Below are 22138 nucleotides of genomic sequence, written 5' to 3' on the forward strand. Positions count from 1 at the left end.
GCTCCAGGTTGGTGGTATGCAGGGCCATAGAGTGAGTGGGCAGAATTCTGGAACCCCACCTTTGACTCACCTGGAGCAGCCCTGCTTTGATGTATTTCATATACTGTGTCACTCCTGTGCTCCTGTGTCACGTTTCATTTAAAGAACCAGATCTACTGCTTAAAAGCTTGCAAAACAGCAGTCAGGACCCTTCCCTCCTACTGAACAATGGGGAAGCTGAGGTTACAGGGACCACAGTCATGCAGCAGTTTAGAGCAAATCCAGTGCTCGATCCCAGGGCTCCCGCTTCCTGGCCAGGCCCTGGCCTCCGTGGGCACATTTCTAATCAGCAAGACCCAGTGCCTCCAATGGACATGCCATTGGGCGGTGGTGAGTGCCCAGTCCCTAGTGGGGTTTAAGCAGGCCTGCTGCTGGGGACTCCTGCCTTGACGGGGGCTGGACCCTCCACTCAGGACGCTCAGCTCAGGAGTGGATTGAGAGGCCAGACCAGGCCCAAGAAGGAGAGGGAGTCCTGGTATAAATAACCGTGGGGGGCTGAGATGTTTGGGCTCGTCTCCTGGGCGACGGCTGTGTTTACCGCCCAGCGAGGGGGGGGCATAGCCCACACATTTGCCTCCCTGACTTGTAGCCAAATTTCTCCAGGAAGGGGTGGCCCAGCATTAGCCCCAAACACTCCAGCTCTGTACCCCTATGAGGTCTTCCCCCTAACTCTGCCCCAACATGGGCCCCAAACCTCCCTGACATTGCCCCCATCCTTCAGCCCCAAATCCTGCATGGCACTGCATCTCCACCAGCCACAAATGCCCCAGCATTTGGTCCCATAAGTCCCAACTCTGCCTAAATCAGTGGGGGGATGGAGGGTGGCGGGAGCGTGAACAGGGCAAGGGAAGGCCCCAAGCAGAGTAGCTGGGTGTGTGCCAGGGATCTGAGCTGGGGCCACTGGGCACGGGGGCAGAGACAAACCTCTCCCACGGCCCTGGCCAAGACAGAGGAGGGCTGCAGCCCCCAGATTAGGAAAGTGCAAATCCCTTTCCCCAGCCCAGTGACCACGCCATGCCTGTCATGTGCAGGGCATTAGATGGCCAGACTCCATCGTGGGAGGGGCTGGCAGGTGCCTGTTGGTCATCCCACGACCAGCTCCTCTCCCCAGCTAGCCAGGCCAAGAGAAAAAAACCTCAGTGCAGCAGGGCAAGTGGAAAGGTCCCCTTCCCCATGGGGCAGCAGCTGCAGCCTGGCCCAAGCACGGAAGCACAGGGGTTGATGTGAGCTGAGTTCCAGCCTGCAGGCCAGCCCAGCCTAAAACACACACACACACACACACACACACACACACACACACTCTCTCTCTCTCTCTCTCTCTCTCTCTCTCTCTCTCCCTCTCTCTCTCTCTCTCTCTCTCTCTCTCTTTCTCTCTGCCCAACCAACTGATGGATCCTGCTTGGGACACCAGCTGCTTTTCACTGAGAGCTCAAAATAGGAGCTGTGTCCATCAGGGGTCCTACACAGGTGCCTAGACACCTGGGCTCCAGTCCCATATCAGCCACTTCTCAGCTGAATGCCCTTGGGCAAGTCATTTCTCCTTTCTGAGCCCCAGTATAAAATAGCGTAATAAATATCTTCCTCCAGTGTTATGAGAATTCAATGGGATTCATCGAGTAAACATTAATTAAGCCCCACAATGGGCCAGGTATGCCTTAAAGCATCAAGCGGGAGAGGCGATGTTCTTCCCAGTATGAGGCAGCATTTTGGACCCAGAGGCTGAGGCTCAGGGATGTGAAGAGACCTACCCAAGACAACACACAGGGGACCTGAGCCCAGGCCAGCTCTGCAGAGAGGTTTTCACTGTTATTTATTGTTGTTAGGGACAATTGAGACTCTTGGGCTGAGTCTAGGCTCTGCCACTGACCTAAGTTTGGTCTATGCCCTGTTCTGGGCCTCAGTTTCCCCATCGGTAGAGTGAGGGGGCCGGGTGGGATCCGTGATTTCCACACCCTGTTGAGCTGGCAGACAGGGACGGAGCAAGGAGCTTGGCAGGCTGGGCCTCCTGGGCTCTGCCCCCTCCCCAGGGCACTCCCGCCATCAACTGGGCCTAACCCGGTGCTTTCATGGGGCTGCTCTAAGGTCACTGTTCTGGGGACCCCCTTAGACCCCAGACCCCCTTTGCAGGTAGCCTCAGGGCCTGCATCCACCCCCTCTGCCTCCAAGGCCTCCCTCAGCTCATTCACACACACCTTCCCCCAAGCCAGCCTTTGCATAAGCAGCTGAACTTTCCATATAGGCAAAATCCGAGGGCTTCAGGCCAGGTCTGGCCAGGCCCCGGCAGGGTTCGTGGGCAGCTCCAGAGGAGACGCTCAGGGGGCTGGGCCGTGAGGGGAAGGCGGAGGGAGAAAGAGGCCAAATGGCTGGCATCCCCAGGGCACCCTGCTAGAGTCTCCCCACAACCATCCTCCTTGCCAGACCCAGAGAGGTGTTTCTAAATTACCAATCTGCCCATGGCACTCCCGTCCTCAGTTCCTTCCTAAACTCTAGCCTCCTCCAGGAAGCCACAGCTCCTCAGCCTGGAGTTCTCAGCCTGGCCTTGCTCACGTTCCAGCCCCTTCTCTGCACACCTCCTGCCCCGTCTAGGCTCCCACTCTCCTGCCATCTTTCAGTTCTTTACAAATGTCATGTTCAGACCCACCTCTGGGCTCTGCCTATGCTAGTCCCTCTGCCCGGAATGCTATTCCCTCCTCCTGTTTGCCTTGACTCCTACTCACGTTTCAGGTCTCAGCTGAAACCTCTTCCTCTGGGAAGCCTTCCCAGCCACCGCCAGTTTGGGACTGGGCCGGCCCCCACAGGACTCCACCCAGACAGCTGCCAGCCTCCTGGTGCATCTCCCCTGCCCCACCCGGGGAGCACAGCAGGGTCTGATTCATTGCTCTGTCCCCAGCACGTGGGATAGGCCCTGGCCCCCGGGGACTGCCAGTCAAGGCTTCCCAAATGAGAGAGGAAGAAAGAAGGAATGAATCTCAGTGTAGAACTGGGGTGGAGATAGGACCTGAACTTTAAGGCTCAACTGGTCCTCACAGCAGCCTCCCAGCAGGCAGGCCCATCAGGGCCAGTTAGGCATAATATGGTGGAAAAGATGACAGCCTCCAGAGCTGGACTTCTGGGGTTTGAATCCTGGCCCCACTACCTACACCCAGGCAAATTACTCAACCTCTCTGTGCCTCAGCCTCCTCATCTGAAAAATGGGCACAACCGTAGTAGCTACCTCCTCTGGCTGTTGAGAGGAAAAAGTGAGAGAAAAAGGGCAAGTCCTCAGAGCAGCATCTGGCGTACAGCAGGCACTCTATAAGCATCGGCTGTTATTGTCTTTATTATTATTTTTTTTTTGCGGTACGCGTGCCTCTCACTGCTGTGGCCTCTCCCGTCGCGGAGCACAGGCTCCGGACACGCAGGCTCAGCGGCCATGGTTCACGGGCCCAGCCGCTCCGCGGCATGTGGGATCTTCCCGGACCGGGGCACGAACCCGTGTCCCCTGCATCGGCAGGCGGACTCTCAACCACTGTGCCACCAGGGAAGCCCTGTTATTGTTTTATTATTATTGAAAGCCATAGCAGCGGGGGACGCTGAGCGTCCGAGACGGAGGTGACTGCCCAAGGCCACCCAGCAGGAAGGTGTCTCTTGCTTTCCCACCCTAACCCACACACCCCACATACACTATAAGTGCCCCCCACGCCAGCCCGCCCACGGTGGCCCGGCAAACCTGCTCCCACCCGCTCACTCCACGGAGTCCCTGCACACTCAGGCTTCACTTCCATCCTCCTGGACATTCACCGCTTAGTGGCTGCAGGACAGGGCTTATGCTGACCATTTAAACTTCAGTGTCCTCTTCTGTAAATGGGGTAATGACAGTGCCTACCTCCTAGGGTTCTGAGAAGGATTAGATGAAGTAGCATGTGGAAAACACCCCACATCTGGCACCATACCCCGTATAGGTTAGACTATGAAACTTATTACTATGTGAAAACCGTTAGAACCCTTGAGCTTCTGAGCCCCCAGTAAGGTGGTCACAGAGCCCCGGCTGCTGCGCAGGGGGCTCCTGAGGAAAGCAAATGCCAGTCTGGCCGATATGCTCTTACAGGCCGTGTATACCAACCACCCTCCCCCACAACATCCCCTCCTCAGGGCTGAAACCAGTGCAGGCCAGGGCGAGATGAGGGGTCCAGGACCCAAGAGAAGAGGGAGCACGCGCCGGGGAGCAGGGAGAGTGAACGCACAACAGGCCCTCTTCTCGTCAAAGCACTTTGTAGTTCATGAAGCACCTGATGCAGGCAGCGGCCCTGGGAGGTGGGCAGGTGGAGGTGATAATTGTCATTCTACATGAATGGAAGCTGGAGCCTCAGAGAGGTTGAGTCGCCTGCCTGGGGTTACACAACCTTTAAGAAACAGAGGCGGGAGCCAAACCCCGGCCTGCTGACATCTGGTTCAATGTTCCTTTAACTGCGGGGTAAGCCCTGATTCTGGGTGACCTAACCCCCGACCCCTGCCCCGAGAACAATCTTGGCAAGAGCCCTGGGCTGGTCCTCACCGCACTCCAGGGCAGGCAGGCCCTGAGGCCCAGGAGGAATAGACCAGGGAGACTGATGGCTGCCCCAGCCCTCTAATCCTTTCATCCCCACCTGGACCCCTCCCAGCTCTGGCCCCAGAGCTCAGGAGGGAGAAGGCAGGATGGCACCCAGACTCAGGGATTTCACGCACCGGTAAAATTTTCAAAAACAATTTAGGGACTGCATGAAGTTGTCAGCTTTTTATTTCGCCAAGTAAGGACATTTTTAAAAAATTCCCAGGCCCGTCATTTCATAAAAGAAAGGACATAATCTCAGACTAAAAGACAGTCCTTTAAATGAAATAAATTGAGCTTTGTGGCCAAGTCACCACGTTGTCCTTATTTCTCTCAGTTTTGCCTTAGGCCACTGAAGAAAGCCCGGGTCTGCTGACGCGTGTGAGAACCATTTTGCAGCTTCGGTTTGGGAGTCACACAGACATGGGTTTGAATCCTGATTCCACCACGGGCAAGTTGTGTCATTTGGTGCACATTATTTCCCCTTTCTGAGCCTCAGTTTCCAATCCACAAAATGGGAACATGAATAGTGCTGCCACACAGTGGTACCTGGAGAGCTACGTGGTCTAGAGTTTGCAGAGCACTGGTTCTGAGACGAGATCAATCAAGCCCAGGCTCCCAGCCAGCGGCGCCTCCCTGTCCTGACGCTGCCTATGGCTCCCCGTCGTCCACAGGGTAAAGCCCACCTCTGTAGCCAGACCCTCTGGACACACCAGACTCTGCAGATCCTGGGGCAAAGAGAGTAGAATAACAGAGTCCTGCCTCAAAGCCTTTGCTCTAGCTGTGGCCTCCACGTGGAGCGCACTCAGGACAAAAATCACAAGGGCTTCCAGCTCACTGCCTGCACCCAGAGGACCCAGGGGTCATTTTTCCACTTCTCTCTAGTCGGCAAAACCCTTCTCATCCTAACAACCAGCCTCAATGTCACCTTCATTCCCTGGCTCGGCAAACATTCACTAATTACCAACCACGCACTGTGCTCAACCCCACCATACAGAAGAGCGCAGAATACACAAGGGAGGGTGAATAGAGATCAGGGGGCTCCAAGGGCCCCCAGTCAAGCCAGGGGTGGGGGGCGCAGGGAGCGATTCCAAGAAGAGGTGGTGCTCAAACTGGGATCTGAAGGATAAATAGGAGTTCGCTAGATGACGGGGTGGGCGGGAGAGGGGACGGACTGTGGGGTGGAAGGAAAAGCATCCGGAGTATTAAAAGCACACCTGGGGACGCTCTAGGTTGTTTCTTAGGCGAGAAGCAAAGGATGCTCGAGAGAGGGCTTCCTGACTTGGGCACTGCCGGTGAAGGGGTCACTGTTGGGGGGAGGTGGATACGTTTGGAGATAGATGCTGAGGTTGAGGTGCCCAGGGGATGAGCAGGTGAGGCGTCCACAGGAAGCTCAGGGATGAAACTGCAGAGGGGGAGGCTGTCATCACAGAGGTGACCCCCCAAAGTCACAGGAGTATGTGCACACACATGGAAACTGTGCATGGAGAGGAGGGCCCAGGACAGAGTCCCCAGGAGACCCAACATTCAAGGGGAGAAGGAGGGGGCAGAGCTGCTGACAGAACCCAGGGAAGAGCCAGGGGGGTGTTGAGGAGAGTCAAGGGAAGGGGGTGTGCGAGCAAGGAAGGGCCCCTCGGGAGGCAGCCCAGCAGCATCCCAGGAGCCACAGTCTGGGTTCAAATCCTGTCTCTACAACTTATCAGCTATGTTGACTTTGGGCCTTAATTTCCCTATGTGTAACCTGGGGCTAATTTACTTTTCGACAAAAAGGAAGATAAAGGGCATGGAGGGAGGCTTGGGTCACATGTTCCCCCGGCCCCCATCCTAGGTCTCTCCCACCAGACTGGCACCAGTCCCCGGAGGCCAGAAGATTAGATGAGCGAATGAAATCAGGGGCTGCCCCCCTCCCTCAGAGTAGAGGGCAGAATGGGAGGCAGCTTTCCTCGGTCCTCGGCAGCTCCAGCACCAGTCTCATCTATCGCGGAAGGGAGGTGGAGAAGGCCCCAGGTGTGCTGTGTCCTTCCTCTTGGCCTCAGTTTCCCCACGTGGGAAACAAAGCCATGAATCTGCCTGAGCTCGGAGGCCCTTCCGCCTCTGATGCTCTGCGGCAGGACGAACGGAGGAAGGGTGAGGGGAGAAAGACCTAATCCAGACCTACTGGTCCTGCCCCAGGGGAGGAGGTCCCACAGGGGTCTGGGTCCCCATTGTCCCCAGGGACTGGTCCCTCCAGAAGAGGGTGGCAGCCGGACCAAGGAGGGCAGAAGCAGAGGTGCCAGGATTGTGCTGACACAGCTGTTCCTTCTCCCCTCCTCTCTCCCTACCCCTCCCCTCCAAGGGGACAGCCGAGCCCGGCAAAAAATAAACCCAAAGGCAGTGACCTGGACGGGCCCGAGGCTCCCAGGGCGGAGTGGCAGGGAAGCAAGGATGGAGATGACCACACCCCCCACAAAAAGCGAAAGGGTGCCTGATCTGACCCCCCCTGCCCCCCCACCAACAGAGGGGCTCAAAGGGAGCGGCTCCATCCACTCTCCTTCCATCACGCTGGGAGGGGTGGGTGCCACCTGCTTGATAGGTACAATGGGCAGAGTAAATCTTGTCCAGGCCAGCTAGACATGGGTTCCCAAGTTTTGGAAAAAGTACCCCAGGGAATCTCACTCTACCTCCTGGTTTGGGGCAGTCAGTCCTTCCTCCTGTCTGACCTCTATCTCGCCTGCTTCAGTGGGCCCATTTATCTCCAGCAAACTGCTCTCCCCCTGTCCCACCTGCCTGGCCTAGATGTCTGAGGAGTCTCAGGAGAAAGCGTTCCCCAGACTTCCCTGCAGGGACTGTGGAGGGCCCCCGGGCCGGAGACCCCGCTCCACCCACTGTTCCCCAAATCTTTGAGAGGAAGGAATCGCTGAGCTCCCTGCTCCCTTGCCTCCCTCCCTCAGGCACTGCCCAATTAGTCTGCTGCCTGGGGCTGCCCCTCCCGGTCTCACCTCCCCAGGTGCCAACCCCCAGGGCACGCAGATCCTGCCCTAGGGACAAGTTGCCCAGAAAGCCTAGAGTCCTGGGGGGAGTGCTTTACGGATGCCCCAGAAGTGTGACCAGCACCCTCTCCCCGGCCCCTCAGAGTCCTCGCTGGGGGCAGGCAGCCTTCCCGGTGCCCTTCTAAGTGCTGCCCAGTCCTCTGAGGAGCTCAGGAAGAAGGTACTGGAGGAGAACTGCCACCACCCCGCACCCTACCCCTACCCCCACCCTACAAAACTCAAGGTCTGAGACAGCGGCTCCTCCCATGCATCCAGAGTCCCTCTGTGCCAGGCAGCCCTTAGGATCCACTTTCCTGCTCAGCCCCATTTTACAGAGGGGGAGAGTGAGGCTCAGGGATTGGGGTAGAGCAGGGGTGGGCACCTTCCCAGTAAGTGTCGGGACTGAGACGTCTAAGTCTCCTGTGGGATTCCCCGTCCCTATTCCCCAGAACGACAAGCTCAGGAGAGAGTGGGGGATGGCCCTCCCCTCCCAGGAGTCCCTGGCTGTCCCCCTGGGCACCAGGGCTTCACTTCCACCTGCCTGGGGCCAGACTAGCTGCAGGGTTTGATAACGAGGCCCACATCTCAGCCGTACAGCAACAGCCTCACATACGCCATCCTCCCTGTACACACACAGACACGCTCACACCTACTCCGTCTCTGCGAGACCCTGGGAGAGGAGGCAGGAGAGCCCAGTGGTCCAGGCAGCCTCTACAGCCTCCTCACTGGGCATCCCTCCCCCCCCGCCCCCCCCCCGCACTCCCGGCGGGGCGCAGGCGTGGTCTGTCTCTCCCTCTGCCTCCCCAGACCTGGTACGGGGTTGATGCTCTTTAACTCTGTTTGTCAAGGGAAGGAAGGAACAGTCAGTGAGATCCTAGGCACCCAGGCTGACGTCCCGGTGCCACCATTACACTTGCTGTGTGACCTTGGGCAAGTGGGTGATGTCCCCTCAGCAGCCCCGCTTTCCTCAAGTGTGAAGTGAGGATATGTGCCACTGTTATGTGCCCACCTGATGTAATGGCGTGAGGGTTAAGTGAGAGAATGCCGGGAAGAGGCAGGGCACGGCGCATCCTAGGCGCTCCTCGGATGTCCACAGAAACGCGTCCTCAGGCTCCCGGCGCAGAGCCGCTCACCCCGTAACCCAGGCGAACGCAGCTCTTGGTCACTCCCAGGTACACCCAGACACACTCACCGTGCTGACAAGGACATCCGTCACACCTCTCTCCAGGAAGGAGGACGATGATGATAATAACGATATAATAATAATAATAACGGTGATAAGATAACGGCTACTATTTGCGCCCAGCATGGTGTCAGGTGCTTTAACTCGGCCCTGACAATTCCAGATGCGGGTATTATTAGTCCTATTTTTCAGATGAGAAAATGAGAGCTCAGAGAGGTTAAATAACTTGCCCAAGGACACATAACTGCTAAGAGTGGAACCAGAGATGAACCCACATCTGTCAGACTCAGATCCCATGCTCTTAACCCCCTGCGGGGAAGCCTCTGGAGAAATGAAAAGTAGCCCCTCTTCCTCCACCTCAGCCCCACAACTCCCATACAGGGGCCTTTAACAAAGGGGCCGCCTACAGGTCAGACACTCAGAATTCCCCTCTGGGCCCCCTAGCCCACAAGAGGGTCGGCCCTGGCCAAAGACCCACATGGGTGCAGGGGAGGAAGGGGGATGAGAAAACCTCCAGCTGGTTTCTCCAAGTCTGGGGAAGTTCCCTGCACAGCCTCCTCTGGGGACACGGCCTTGGCCCGCTCTGCAGAGCCTTCCTCTCTCCTTGTTCCCCAGATAATTTCAGCTCCCCTGACTGGCTCAGAGAACCTTAAATTAATCACCCATTCAAACTGCTGCCATCAGCCCAAGAATAATCACCGCTTGAAACTCTCCTGGCTCCGGCATTCTGAGAATATAGGCTTCTGCAGCAATAGGGATTGAAGTTAGACAACCAGCAGGGCTTCATCGATGGAAGGAATGAATGTACCATGGAGTTGGGGTGGGGTAGCAGACAGTGAGAAATCCAACCTGCTCCAGTGACCCCAAAGGAGAACGTGGAAAGGAGGGAGCAAAGGGGGTGTAAGGGGTAGGGAGAGAGATAGAATAAGGGCTAGAAGCCCGGCAGGATGGTCTCTCCATTATGCCCTTCTTACAAAGACCAAACAGAAGGACCAGGACTGAAAAATAGCGGCACGAAAAATTTGGGTCACACCTTAAGACTTTCTCCATCGCAAAGCCAAGTTCTTGGAGCAGTCTCCCCTATTGGCTGGGCAAGGAAAAATACTATCTAAAGTCCTGATCTGGGAGGCAGAAGGCCTGGGTTACTGGCATAGTTCTACCACCGACTCATCAGATGTGACCTCGGACGAGTATCTGCCCCCTTTCTGTGCCTTGGTGAACCCAGCAGTGCACCGCAGGGCTGGACAGAGGACCTCGGAGGGAGCTTCAGGAGAAGCAAAGGCCAGCAAAGTCCTAGGAAGCCAGCCACACAGTCCCACGAGGGTCTAGGGCTGCCCTCCAAGGCGGATGCACAAACACACACAGATCCATAAGGGCAGACCTGTAGCTGTGAACAGGTGGAGGCAGAAAACGCAAGAGATGGGGCCGACTCAGCTCCGTCCTAGAGGTCTAGCCTGGGGCGCAGGCCCAGGTGTGCGTCTGTGAAGGCAGAGAAAAGGTGGGAGCAGCTGTGCATTAGATTTCTTTGCATTGGATGTATGCTGTGTGTGCGCTTGTGACACCCCTGGGCACGTGTTTCCAAGTGGCCAGGAGTGCGTGCATGAGACAGACCAACGGGCATGTAGCAGGGATATGTGTGTGTGCAAAGTCGTGCACAACAAAAGTGTGACTGCACTGGGTGAGGCTAGGCAGTTTCCACCCGATTCCACAAAATTCTGCCGCTGCCCACTCCCCCAACAGCCCGTGTCCTGGGGGGACAGGGGGACAATGACGCAGGAGTGTGGCTCCTGAGCAGCCCAGGGTTGGGGTGCCGGCCGGAGCTGAGGTGCAAGAGGAAGACAGCACCGAGGCAGCACCAGCTCTGGGCTGAGGCTCCTCCACGCTGACCGGGGGGACCTCTCTTGAGCCTCAGTTTCCTCACCTGCAAATGAGGAGGACCCCAGCACCTGCCTTACCACGCTGCTAAAGGACACAGTGAGAGTGGTTTATAAAGGGCATCAGCACGGTGCCCGGCACATGGCTGATGCTCCACGTGTGACCAGCAATTTCAGTTCAAACTCCAAGGGCCAACCCAGGTAGCCTCAGGGAGCAGCGGGGAGGCCCTGGACAGAGCATCAGGAGTCTCCGGCCTGAGCCTGCATCTGCCACTGATCCACTGTGTGATGTCAGTCTCCAGAGCCTCAGTTTTCCCATAAACAAAATGGGGCTGTCGAAATGTGTGAACCCACCTAGCAGGGGTGCCTGTCTGGGGGCTCTGGGCACCTTCTGCTGGGATTATTTCCAACGCAGGTGATGTTCTTTCTGACAGTCAGGGTGGGAGCTTGGTGGGAGGCACCGGGGTTGGGAGCCTGAGGGGCCCAGGAGCTGCTGCTACCTCCTCCCCTCCCCATTCCCACAGCTTCTGACCCCAGGGACAAGGCTGACGAAGGATGTTTACAGAGCATAAACCTTCACTTAGAGAAAGTTCGCGGGGCAGCTGGGGGCTGGGAGCTGCAAGAGTCTCACAGCAGCGGCAGGCGGCGTGGGGAAGATGAGGGGAGGTGGGGCTTTGGTCTGTACCTGCCCCTTTCAGCCCTCTGACTTCAAAAGGGAGGCCAGGGTGGCCTTTGACAGGGTGCAGCAAGGAGGCGAACATCCCTTCCAAAGGCTCAGAAGCAGGATGGGCAGTGATGTGGTGTTTCTCAAAATTCAGGGAGCAGGGACTGTGAAGGGCTGAGGGCTGAAATCAGGGACTGGGGCACAGGGGGTGTAGTAGGGGCTTGGTGACAGGACCAAGGGCCTAAAGAGACGAGGGAGAGCTTGGAGAGGGGACAGCAATCCTTCCTTCTGGGTCTCAATGAGAAGAAGACAGGAGTCAGCGGTTCCCACTTCCCAGAGGCCTGCGGCTGCTGGCAAAAGCGCTAGAACTGGGGCTGGTCCTCTGGGTGATGTTCCACACCTCGGGGCCAGAGAAGGTGCAGGTTCTGGGTGGGGCTCAGAGGGACATGGCTGGCAGGTGTGAGGGAGGTGTCCCCTGGGGTGAATGGACCCGGCTCACCTCAACTCCCTCCTTGCTGAGTCCTTCTCTGGCAGGCTTTTCTTCTGGGGCCCCTCCCACCAGGGCCTGAGTCTCTGGGAAGGGGGTCCTAGCTACCTGTGCACACTGGACTCCCCTCACTTGGGCTGCCTGTGAGAGTCATTGGGGCTGGGGAAGGATTTGACCAAAAGTGCAATAATCAGGCTAGAATTCCAGCAGCAGGAAGAACTTCCTGGCTCGCCCAAGACCCTGCAGTGAGTGACTGCAGAGCCCCACATCTGGAGCTCCTCACGAACAGGAGAGGCCTCCTGTGCGGCCCCCTCCCCCAGGTCCAATCATAACACCAACCCCTTACACTCCCACAGGCCCTTGCGGCTCACCGAGTTCTTTCCCACCCATTACCTCGTCCAAAAGGGAGGCCCGCAAGGCTGGGGTTTCTACCCACTTGGATGGCCTAGAGATCTAAAGCTCAGAGAGGCGCAGTGATCAACCCAAGATCGCACAGCATGCAAGAGGTGGGGTTCCTGACCCCTCAGCCCACTCTGACCTCTAAGATGAATGACCCGAGATCCCCAAATGTCCGGACGTTTTCACACCACATTTCCTCTCCCAGAGTTCCTGAGAGATGCCTCAGCCCTGGGATCCTGGTGACAAGTGGTCAGAACAACCATGTCCCTGGCCAGGGCATTCCTGGCATCCAGAAAGGGCAGGATGTGGGGCAAAGGTACTAGCGGATTTAGCTCCTGGAGAGGAAGGAGAGGCCCCTCCAGAGGAGGTGAAGACAGTGCTGGCCAGAGGACACGAGGCAAGTCCTTCACCCTCATAGGGGCTGAGAGGCCAGGCCTGGGGACTAAGGACCTCCACCTCAGAGCTCTATTGCTTCCCCAGGCCCAGCCTTGCCGCGGAAAAGTCATCTCCCAAGAGGAGCCCGCGGAGGATGCAGCTGCTCCCTGCGAAGTGTCTCAGCCTCCACGGGCACCCAGGCTGCAGGGTGGGCAAGGGCGCCTCAACGCAGCGGCTCTTCATTAGCAGTCCCCTGCCCCTCATCCCCAACTCCACCGTCCCTGCTACCCCAGCAGAGAACCCGCAGCACTCCAGCAGCCCTCTCTGCAGAGAAAAAGATTCATCCAGGCCCTGCCAATGGGCATTGGGGGTTGGGCTACTCCTAACCATTGACCCTGACCCTAAGTGCGACCTCACGTCCAGAGCATCTCAACTCTCTGCCCCCGCGCCCCCCCCCCCGGCCCGCCACAGGAGGTCTCTGCACCGAATCGTGGCTGCTACCTTCAGGAGCAAACAGGCTGAAAGAGTTCCCTTCCGCTACCCTCCCTGTGGTCAGGGGGCTCCTTTGCCAGCATTTTCCTCCCCTCCGCTCTGAAATTCTGTGGGCCAGCTAGGATGGGGCAGAGGCAGGCAAGCAGACAGCAGAGGGTCAGGCAGGAAGACAGACCAAAAGACAGGTGGAAGCAGACAAGTAGAAGAGTAAGATTCAGGTGGACAGGTGGATAGACAGATGGACAGACAGGCACCCAGATAACTGGACAGGCCAACAGAGGGATGGAAACAGACAAGCAGAAAGACTGTTGGATAGCTGGAGAGACAGAGACAGGACAACTCACACACCGGCAGAAACTCACTCCGGCAGAGGGACAGCCAGACAGGCAAAAGGACTGTGGGACAGTCAGGTGGACAGGCAAGGGGACCACCCAGGAGACCCCAAGACTAGAGGGCCCTCTCTGGGGGCAGCAATAAGGGATTAATATCGGCACATTTCCCAGGGACCAGAGGTCTCTCTCCCGGGCACCTTCGAGCGTCCGAGAGCCAGGCCCAGCCCTTCAACTGATATCTGCGGGGCCTCTCATGTTCCCGGCTGGGCCAGGCCGTCCCCCAAGACTGAGCTCTGAGCTGCCAAAATTCGCTCTTTACATCCAAGAAGGGTCAGTGTTTTTGAAAGTTGTAGGAGCCTGGCGAGGGGGAGGAGGGGGCCCGCAGCGTGAGTGTTTCCAAACTTACTCCTCTCCTCTTTCTTTTTCCCCAGGGTGCCCAGAGCCAGGCCTGGTGCAGCGGCCAGCAAGCTGGGCAGGCTAGCTGGCCAAGCCTGCAGGGCAGGCGGCAGGGCCCACTGCTGCCACTGGGAAGTTGAGGGTGGATGGCAAGACTGAGTGAAAACTCAAAGTCAGACAGCACACGCCAGTGTCAGAACTCTGGTGGCTCAAGGGGACCCCAAACACCTATAATTGGGGACCAGCCCTCGGCTGCGGGGGAGATCGTCCCTGGAGAGGGACATCTCCGAGGGGACTCCAGGTGGGAGGCCACTGTAGCTACAGAGCTGGGGAGAAGGTGACGGAAAGTGTGCCGGGGCCAAAGGGCCCTCTGTGTCTGGGACACAGGGAGACAGAAGTGAGGAAGAGGAAAAGGGAGCCGCACTTTAGTGGCTGCCGATTGGAGAGAGATGGGGGACAAGAAGCTGGACGTGGGGCGTACAGGGGACAGAGAAGCAGGGGTTGGAGATCAGGATGGAAATCAGGAGTTGAGGTGGGGGAGGTCAGAAGCCAGGTCAAGCTGGGGTCAGGACTTGGAGAGCGGGGGGGGGTTTAGGGGCAGGCTGTGGGGGGGAGGGGGGATCGGAAATCGGGTTCAGGCCTGGGGGCAGAGCTATGAGGGTCGGCCGACCGGGGGGCTGGGGGGCAGGAGGCGGAGCCAAGGCGGGGCAGCAGTCCCCCGGGAGCCCAGGCTCCGGCAGGGGCCACGCGGGGCGGCAGCGCGAGGGCACGGTCGGGAGCTCGGGGTAGCAAACTCACATGAAGACGTGGTAGACGAAGGCCCAGCCGCGGGGTCGCTCCAGCACGTTGTAGACCCAGTTCTGCAGGCGTCGGTAGCGCTTGTACGCGACCGAGGAGCGCTGGCCGCAGGCGGAGCCCGAGCCCGAGCCCGGCCCTGGGAGGGGCGCGCCCGGCGGCAGGGGGCTGCCCAGGAGGCCCAGGCGGCGCGGGGAGCCGCCCCCGCCCGCCTCGCCCCGCTCGCTCTGCACCGCCGTGAGCGCCACCAGCTCGGCGCGGGGGGCGTCCGCGGGCAGGGGGGCTAGGCCGAGGCGGCGCGGGGGGGCCTCGGCCATGGGCGGCGCCAGGCGGGGGGGCCGGGGCCCGGGTCCGGTCCGGGGCTGGGGCGCGCGAGGGGCGCTCAGCGGCGCATGTCTCGGACCCAGGGCCGGCGGGGCGGCCCGAGGCGGGCGCGGTCGGCGGGGGCTAGGGGCCGGGCCGGGGCCGCTCCGGGGCCGGGGGCGGGCGCTCAGAGCCGGGGGGCCGCCGGAGCCCGCGCTGACCGCCCTCTTCCCCGGCGACTGGGGCGGCTCTTTCCGACTCCAACTCTCTTATTACGCGCTCCATGCCGCTCGCCTTTCCACCTGCCGCCGGCGCGCCGCTCACATGTCAGCCTCCCCCGCCCCGCCCCTCCCCCGCCCCGCCCCTCCCCCGCCGCCCCCGCCCGCCCCGCGGCCGCCTTCCCAAATCGGGAGGGAGCGAGCGAGCCGGCGAGGCCGGGCGGAGGGAGGGGACGTGCGGAGAGGCGGCGGGAGGGCGCCCCCGCCGCGCGGGCCGCCGAGTCGGGGCGGGGACCGGACCGCGTGGCGGCGGCCCCCGGCTGGTGCGAGCGGAGCGCCGGGCTGCGCGGGGCTGCGTGGACCCGAAGGCCGGGCTGGGGGCGGGATGCCTCATGTGCGGTTGTGGCGAGTGGGGCGAGGAGTCGCGGCCGCCGTCGCGGATGGGACGCGGGTCCCGCGGAGTTTAAGTGTGAGTGGATGCAGAAGTGCCTGCTGTGTGGGCGCAGTGGGTGGCTGTGATGGTGAGATTGAGTGAGGAGGTGCGGTGTGGATGGGCGTGCAGGGTCCGGGCCTCTGGCGGTGGCGGCGTCAGCGAGGTGTGCCCCGTCTGGCCGTGCCCCGTGCGCGTGGGGCGGGGTGCGCTCGTGCCTGAAAGGCCTGTGTGTGCAGCACCGTGGGCCTCAGGTGTGTCTTCTTTTCTGCCCACCCCACCCCCGCCTCTGAGCGTCCCTTCTTTAGGATGAGGGAAGAGCCTCCGCTTAGGCCACTCTGCCCCAGAGAAGAGTCTCCTCTGATCAGAGGGGCCTGCTCCGCAACAGCCCAGTCTGAAGCGCGCCCTTGCCTCGCTTCCAGGGCAGGGCAAGGTTCAGGGCACACAGGTGTTGGGAGGTGAGCTCTGAACCAGCGCGGAGGCCGGACAGCCTCCTCCCCAAAGGCTCACAGAATCGCACCCAAAAGCGGCGAGACTTTCCCCCACGGCACTCCCTCTCCAGCCGGAAAGTTCCTGGTGCCTGACCTACTCTCTCTAGCTTTGGGGGAGGCCTTTTCGTTCCCTTTAGCCCTCTTGGCCCAGCCCACGGTGGTCATATGGGTTTCCCGATCCTCCTTCCCTCGTCCCCTGACGAAAGCTTCGGCCACACCAGCCGCTCCCCCCGCAGGCCCTGCCCCAGGGTGAAGCGCTTCCGCAGCGAACTCTTCCCGGTTCCTCCGGGAGGATCTCGGGGGACGAAGCAGAGCGGGAGGGGCGGGGGACGGGGTGGGAAGGCGAGCTCGATTCTCAGCTGTCAGCAAAGGCAGCATTGATCTGCTGAGCGCCAGTGGGGGAGGGAAGGAGGCAGAGCTGCCGGCGTGCTGGGAGGGGGCTGCAGGGACCTGGGGGACCCCAAACTGGGCTTGACAGCCGTTTACATCCCTACCCCAACAATGACCCTTTTCCCTCTGCGTAGCAGAGGCTGCCTTTGGGATCCGACCTGAATCCCTCTGGCTGCTCCTGGCCCCAGGTGTGCCGAGGGCCAGAGCCTGGTGCCCCTGGGCAGTTTATGTCCCGTCCTCACTGGTAGCTGGGGAAGGTTTCTGGACCCCGGGGCTCAGCTATGAATGCACTGCCCCGGCTGTGTCAACCCATCGTCTCCCCATGAGCTGCAGCTAGCACTCCCTAGATAGGCAGCACTGCCCTCCCAGACGCTATGGGACTGCCTGACTGGGCTTCCTCAGTCAGGGGTCCTGGGGGGTGGACTAAGGCCTGGGGACTTGAAATGGTGGGAAGGAAAGCAGTTGTAAGGGATCTGGGGGGTGTTTCTTGGGGGTCTTCTTTTTTTTTTTTTTTTGCGGTACGTGGACCTCTCACTGTTGTGGCCTCTCCCGTTGCGGAGCACAGGCTCCGGACGCGCAGGCTCAGCGGCCATGGCTCACGGGCCCAGCTGCTCCGTGGCACGTGGGATCTTCCCGGACCGGGGCACGAACCCGTGTCCCCTGCATCGGCAGGCGGACTCTCAACCACTGCGCCACCAGGGAAGCCCTCTTGGGGGTCTTTTTGAGGCTCTTCTTATGCGCAGAAATGGCACTTGAACACAGGTTGCCCTTTATCAACACTCAGAATATCGGAAATGGGGTCTGTTCTGGGAAAGAGGATCATCGGGCTCAGCATCACCCCCGGATGCCACGCCTCTCTTCCCACTTAGGGGGCTGCGAAAGTCCCTTCCTCTCCTTGTGAGGAGCCCTCGCTGCGAGGAGAGGGTCTTTCCTCACCTTTCCCAACTCCAGCTCCGGATGCACCCCTCAAAGGCAGCAAGAGGAAGAAAGAGACTGTGGCTGCAGCTAGAGGGAGGGAAGTTAGATCTCAGGAGGGAGTTTCATGGGGCACAGAGGCGTGTTTCTCCTGTAGGTGTATGTGTAATGGGACAGGCCCACCACTTTTTAAAGTGGGGAGTTGTGGGAGTTCCCTGGTGGCCTAGTGGTTAGGATTCTGGGTTTTTCACTGCCGTGGTCCGGGTTCAGTCCCTGGTCAGGGAACTGAGATCCCACAAGCTGCGCGGTGCGGCCAAAAATAAATAAATAATAAAGTGGAGAGTCATGGAACTCTTCCTAAGGGGTGGGGGGATGGGGGATGGTTCTAGGAGGATGTAAGCAAAGTTAGGTTGGTGTGTGTACGTGTGTGCATGGGAAAGTGGAGGAGGCAGAGGAGAAAGTCCAGTTCCAAGAGGACAGGTGGCCACTCTGAGGGTCACCCGGCGGCCTTCCTGTCCCGTCCGGATTCCCGGGACATGAGCGTGACCAGGAGGAAGGCCTTTCCCCACCGCAGCCTTTAGTGACTAAGACACTTTTCTGAGCACACAGCTGTCTCAGCTCTCTCCCTGCTGGGGGGAGGGGGGGTGGAGCTATGGTTTCCCACCCTCCTCCTTCCCTCTCTCCCACCTGTTCCCTTCACCCCACCCTCAGCAGCTTCCTTCCCACCCACCCCCACCAGCCGCCACACCTCTCCCAGGTAACACTGCCAAAAAAACATCCCGCTCTGCCCTGACTCACTCACTCTGTCCCACCTGGGCAAGTCCATTCCTGGCTCTGGGCTTCAGTTTCCCCATCTGCCCATAAGGAGGGGGTGGGGCTCCAAGATCTTCTGTAATTCATCACTGTCGCTTTCATCCATCAATGAAGCAAGTATTGATTGAGAGGAAGAGTGGGGAGGGAGAGAGCTCCCATTTGCTGAGCACCAACTGAGGCTCAGAGACACGTGGGGACTCACCTAAGGATACACAGCCAGTATCCAGAACTGCCTGTGACCTGTCCTCTCCCCTGGCTGGTGCCTACCCACTGTGCACAGGGTACTGGGATCAGTACTGAGGGGAACCACAGATGGCCCAATCTTTGTTCTCTAGGACTTATTCCTGCCAGGGGTGGAGACTCCTAGGTCTGAAAGGGTTGAGGTCTAGAAGTTGTGGGGACCTTGCGGCCAGGTTCAAGCCTGTCATCGACTGACGGCCTGCTAGTGTGACTTCAGGTCAACCAAGGATGCAGATTTCTTGGAGTGGGAAGGGGGTTTTACGTCAGTGGTTTTCAGACTTTATTAGCAATGGAATCCTTTCTACAGACAGAATCTTAAGGTAGCACCCCAATATGTAAAGAGCATTCAAGCAGAGGTGTTCTGGTTGAATTGAGGTGAGGAGGTCAAGGTTCCACCCACCAGACCTCCTCCTCCTTTCTCTCCACACCCCAGAAACTATTTGGACTTTCTCTCTCTTTTTATTTTCTTTTAAATTTATTTATTTATTTTTGGCTGCGTTGGGTCTTCATTGCTGCACGCGGGCTTTCACTAGTTGTGGCGAGCTGGGGCTACTCTTCGCTGCGGTGCGCGGGCTTCTCATTGCAGTGGATTCTCTTGTTGCAGAGCACAGGCTCTAGGCATGCGGGCTTCAGTAGTTGTGGCTCTCGGGCTCTAGAGCACAGGCTCAGTAGTTGTGGCGCACGGGCTTAGTTGCTCTGTGGCATGTGGGATCTTCCCGGACCAGGGCTCAAATCTATGTCCCCTGCATTGGCAGGCGGATTCCTTTTTTTATAAATTTATTTATTTATTTTTGGCTGTGTTGGGTCTCAGTTTCTGTGTGAGGGCTTTCTCTAGTTGCGGCGAGCGGAGGCCACTCTTCATCGCGGTGCGCGGGCCTCTCACTGTTGTGGCCTCTCTTGTTGCGGAGCACAGGCTCCAGATGCATAGGCTCGGTAGTTGTGGCTCACGGGCCTAGTTGCTCCACGGCACGTGGGATCTTCCGAGACCAGGGCTCGAACCCATGTCCCCTGCATTGGCAGGAATATTCTCAACCACTGCGCCACCAGGGAAGCCCGGCAGGCGGATTCTTAACCACTGCGCCACCAGGGAAGCCCCTGTTTTGGTGTTCTTATAGCTCTAAGTGTTGCTAGAAGTCAGATGAGGGAAAGTCTCCACTGGCAATGGCAGAGGAAGCCTTCTTGGGGACAGGAGTACGGAGGACTTGGAGAGGTGCAGAGAAGTGCAACCAATAATGCCTGCAGCTACCATGAATGAGGCCCAGAACCTTGTGTAGGATGCTTTAACTGCATCTTCTATTTCAGCATCCCAACAGCCCTCCGAGGTAATCCTATTCACACCCCCATTTTACAGACAAGAAGGCTGAGACTCAGTGAAGAGACTTGCCTAGTGTAGCTCTTTACCCCTGTGCTATAGTGAGTGTGTGTGTGTGTGTGTGTGTGTAGGTGGGGTGTGGGGATAGGGAGGATGTTACAGAACATGGGGGAGGAAAAACCAGTTTGACAAGGGGGACAGAAGGGACCTTGAATGCTGTGCTGAGGGTCCAGTTCGGCCTGATGGGAAACAGGGAGACTGAGCATGCCACAGAGGCTCGGGCTCTGTACGAGACAGCTCAGGACGGGAAGATTTGGAGGTGCCAGTACCCAGGGAGGTCGGCAGTTGGGGGGCGGGGACAGAAAGATCACTGAACCACAGGTTATGCCTGGGCTTCCTGGCTCTACCTTTGGACTAGTTGGTGACCTTGGCCGCTCCACCTCTGCCCCAGCTTCCCTGGCTATCGGGAGGACTAAATGCAATAATACATGAGAAAGTCACGACCGTGCAGGGAGCGGTGCAAATGTGTCCCATTGATCTTGTCGCCCTTCAGGTGTGCGTTCGGATGGCGCTGGGAGATGCTGTGAGAACTCCCTGGTCCTAGCACCTCTTCTCCCTGGGAGCGTCTTCCTAGCAGGAGGGGATTGGAAGGGAGGGTTCTCATGGGTGTCGGCATCATGTGCGTTATTTGCCTCCAGAGATCCACCTGCACTGAGAGCAGGAGGAATTATGAGAGAAGGATCGAACCTGCTTCATTTTCCCAATGAGGCCAGAGAGGACAAGAGACTGAGGCCACCTGGCAGGTAGAGGTGCTAGAGGGTCCCAAGGAGTTTCTCCCCCATATCTGGGTGTGCCACTGACCTGTCCCTAGCCCAGCCCCTGCTACCCTTCTGGGCCAGTCAGCTCAGAGCCACAGGAAGCGGAGGGAGCAGTGTCGCTGATCTCAGTGAAAGTGAACCCCCATTGATCTTCAGGGCTGGAGGGGGGCCCACAAGGAGGAGACACTGAGGGAGAAGGGGGTGTGGAAATGAAGGTCAAAGCCATCCCTTCTTGCACCGCTTCTCCTCCGCCTTCAGGATTCTTCCTCTATGACCCCAACTCCTGGAAGACCATGTAGAAGACAATACTACTGCAGCTCTGCTGGCGGGCTCCGCGTTCTCAGTGAGAGCCACTGGGACAGTGGAGTTCCTTGGAAAATGAGGAGGAAGGCCTTTTCTGAGTTGCTGAGAGTACAATGGGAAAAAGCTTCCCTTCTCTCTGGTCCCATGATCAGAGAAACCTGGAGGAGGATTCAGGGAGGGAGAGGACGTGAGTAGGAGGGATGGCAGATTGAGTGTCAGGGAAGGGGACTCTGAAAAGGGATGAGACTTGGTAAGGGACATAGAGGTTCAGAAAGGAGAATGGGGGCTCAGAAGGGAGGCTAGGGGCTCAATGACAGGGATAGGAGGCCCAGTGAGCAGGACTGCCAGGTCAAACTTTTTTTAAAAATAAATTTACTTATTTATTTATTTATTTATGGCTGCGTTGGGTCTTCGTTGCTGCGCGCGGGCTTTCTCTAGTTGTGGAGAGCGGGGGCTACTCTTCGTTGCAGTGCATGGGCTTCTCATTGTGGTGGCTTCTCCTGTTGCAGAGCACGGGCTCTAGGCATGCGGGCTTCAGTAGTTGTGGCACACGGGCTCAGTAGTTGTGGCTCGCAGGCTCTAAAGCGCAGGCTCAGTAGTTGTGGTGCACGGGCTTAGTTGCTCCGCAGCATGTGGGATCTTCCCCGACCAGGTCTCAAACCCGTGTCCCCTCCACTGGCAGGTGGATTCTTAACCACTGCGCCACCAGGGAAGCCCTGCCAGGTCAAACTTGATTGAACACCTATTAAGGTCCCTCCTCCTTAAAATAGTAGATACACAATATAAATGCTGGATAATTAAAAACATAAACAAAAACACGTATCCAAGTTCAAAGGCAAGAATGAGAAATCTCTAAGGGCCAGAAATTCCGGTGGTGAGCAGGAGTTGCAGCTGTACCTCTGAGGAAGGATTCAGCATTCCAGCAGGATGGGAAGTACACTTGCAGACCCCACTAGTGGCAAGGGCTGTGGTAGGCTCCCTGCTTAAAGCTGGGCCTGGGAAAGTGCTGCCTGCCATAAACAGGACTGAAATATCTGCCTGCTAGCCGCCTGGTCCTGGCTTTGGGTAGAAAGAGTACCCATATGATTAGGACACCTTAAGCCCGTTCACATGGAATGCGGACTCAGAATCTGATATTCACGACATATAAAAATCCCAAAAGACACTTCTATAAGAGCTAGTTTGGGGCTGGTGCTTTTCTACAAGGCTTGGGCAGATACAGCTGAGAAATCGCCCCAAAGGGTGGCCTCCATATCCCAGGGTACAGCAGGAAAATGTGCTGAAGCTAACCATC

General features: G+C 58.3%; 1 protein-coding gene across 1 annotated transcript in view; it reads right to left on the reverse strand.

Annotated features, from left to right (window-relative positions):
- Positions 1-15267, reverse strand: part of KCNQ4 (potassium voltage-gated channel subfamily Q member 4) — a 56883-nt gene extending 41616 nt beyond the window's left edge. Inside the window, exon 1 of the mRNA XM_033837063.2 lies at positions 14615-15267. Within this exon, the coding sequence (XP_033692954.1) occupies positions 14615-14928 (314 nt within the window). The 5' untranslated portion in view covers positions 14929-15267. The remainder of the gene's footprint in view (positions 1-14614) is intronic.
- Positions 15268-22138: the final 6871 nt, after the last annotated feature.

The sequence above is a fragment of the Tursiops truncatus genome, chromosome 1 (genome assembly GCF_011762595.2).
Source record: "Tursiops truncatus isolate mTurTru1 chromosome 1, mTurTru1.mat.Y, whole genome shotgun sequence".
NCBI lineage: Eukaryota > Metazoa > Chordata > Mammalia > Artiodactyla > Delphinidae > Tursiops > Tursiops truncatus.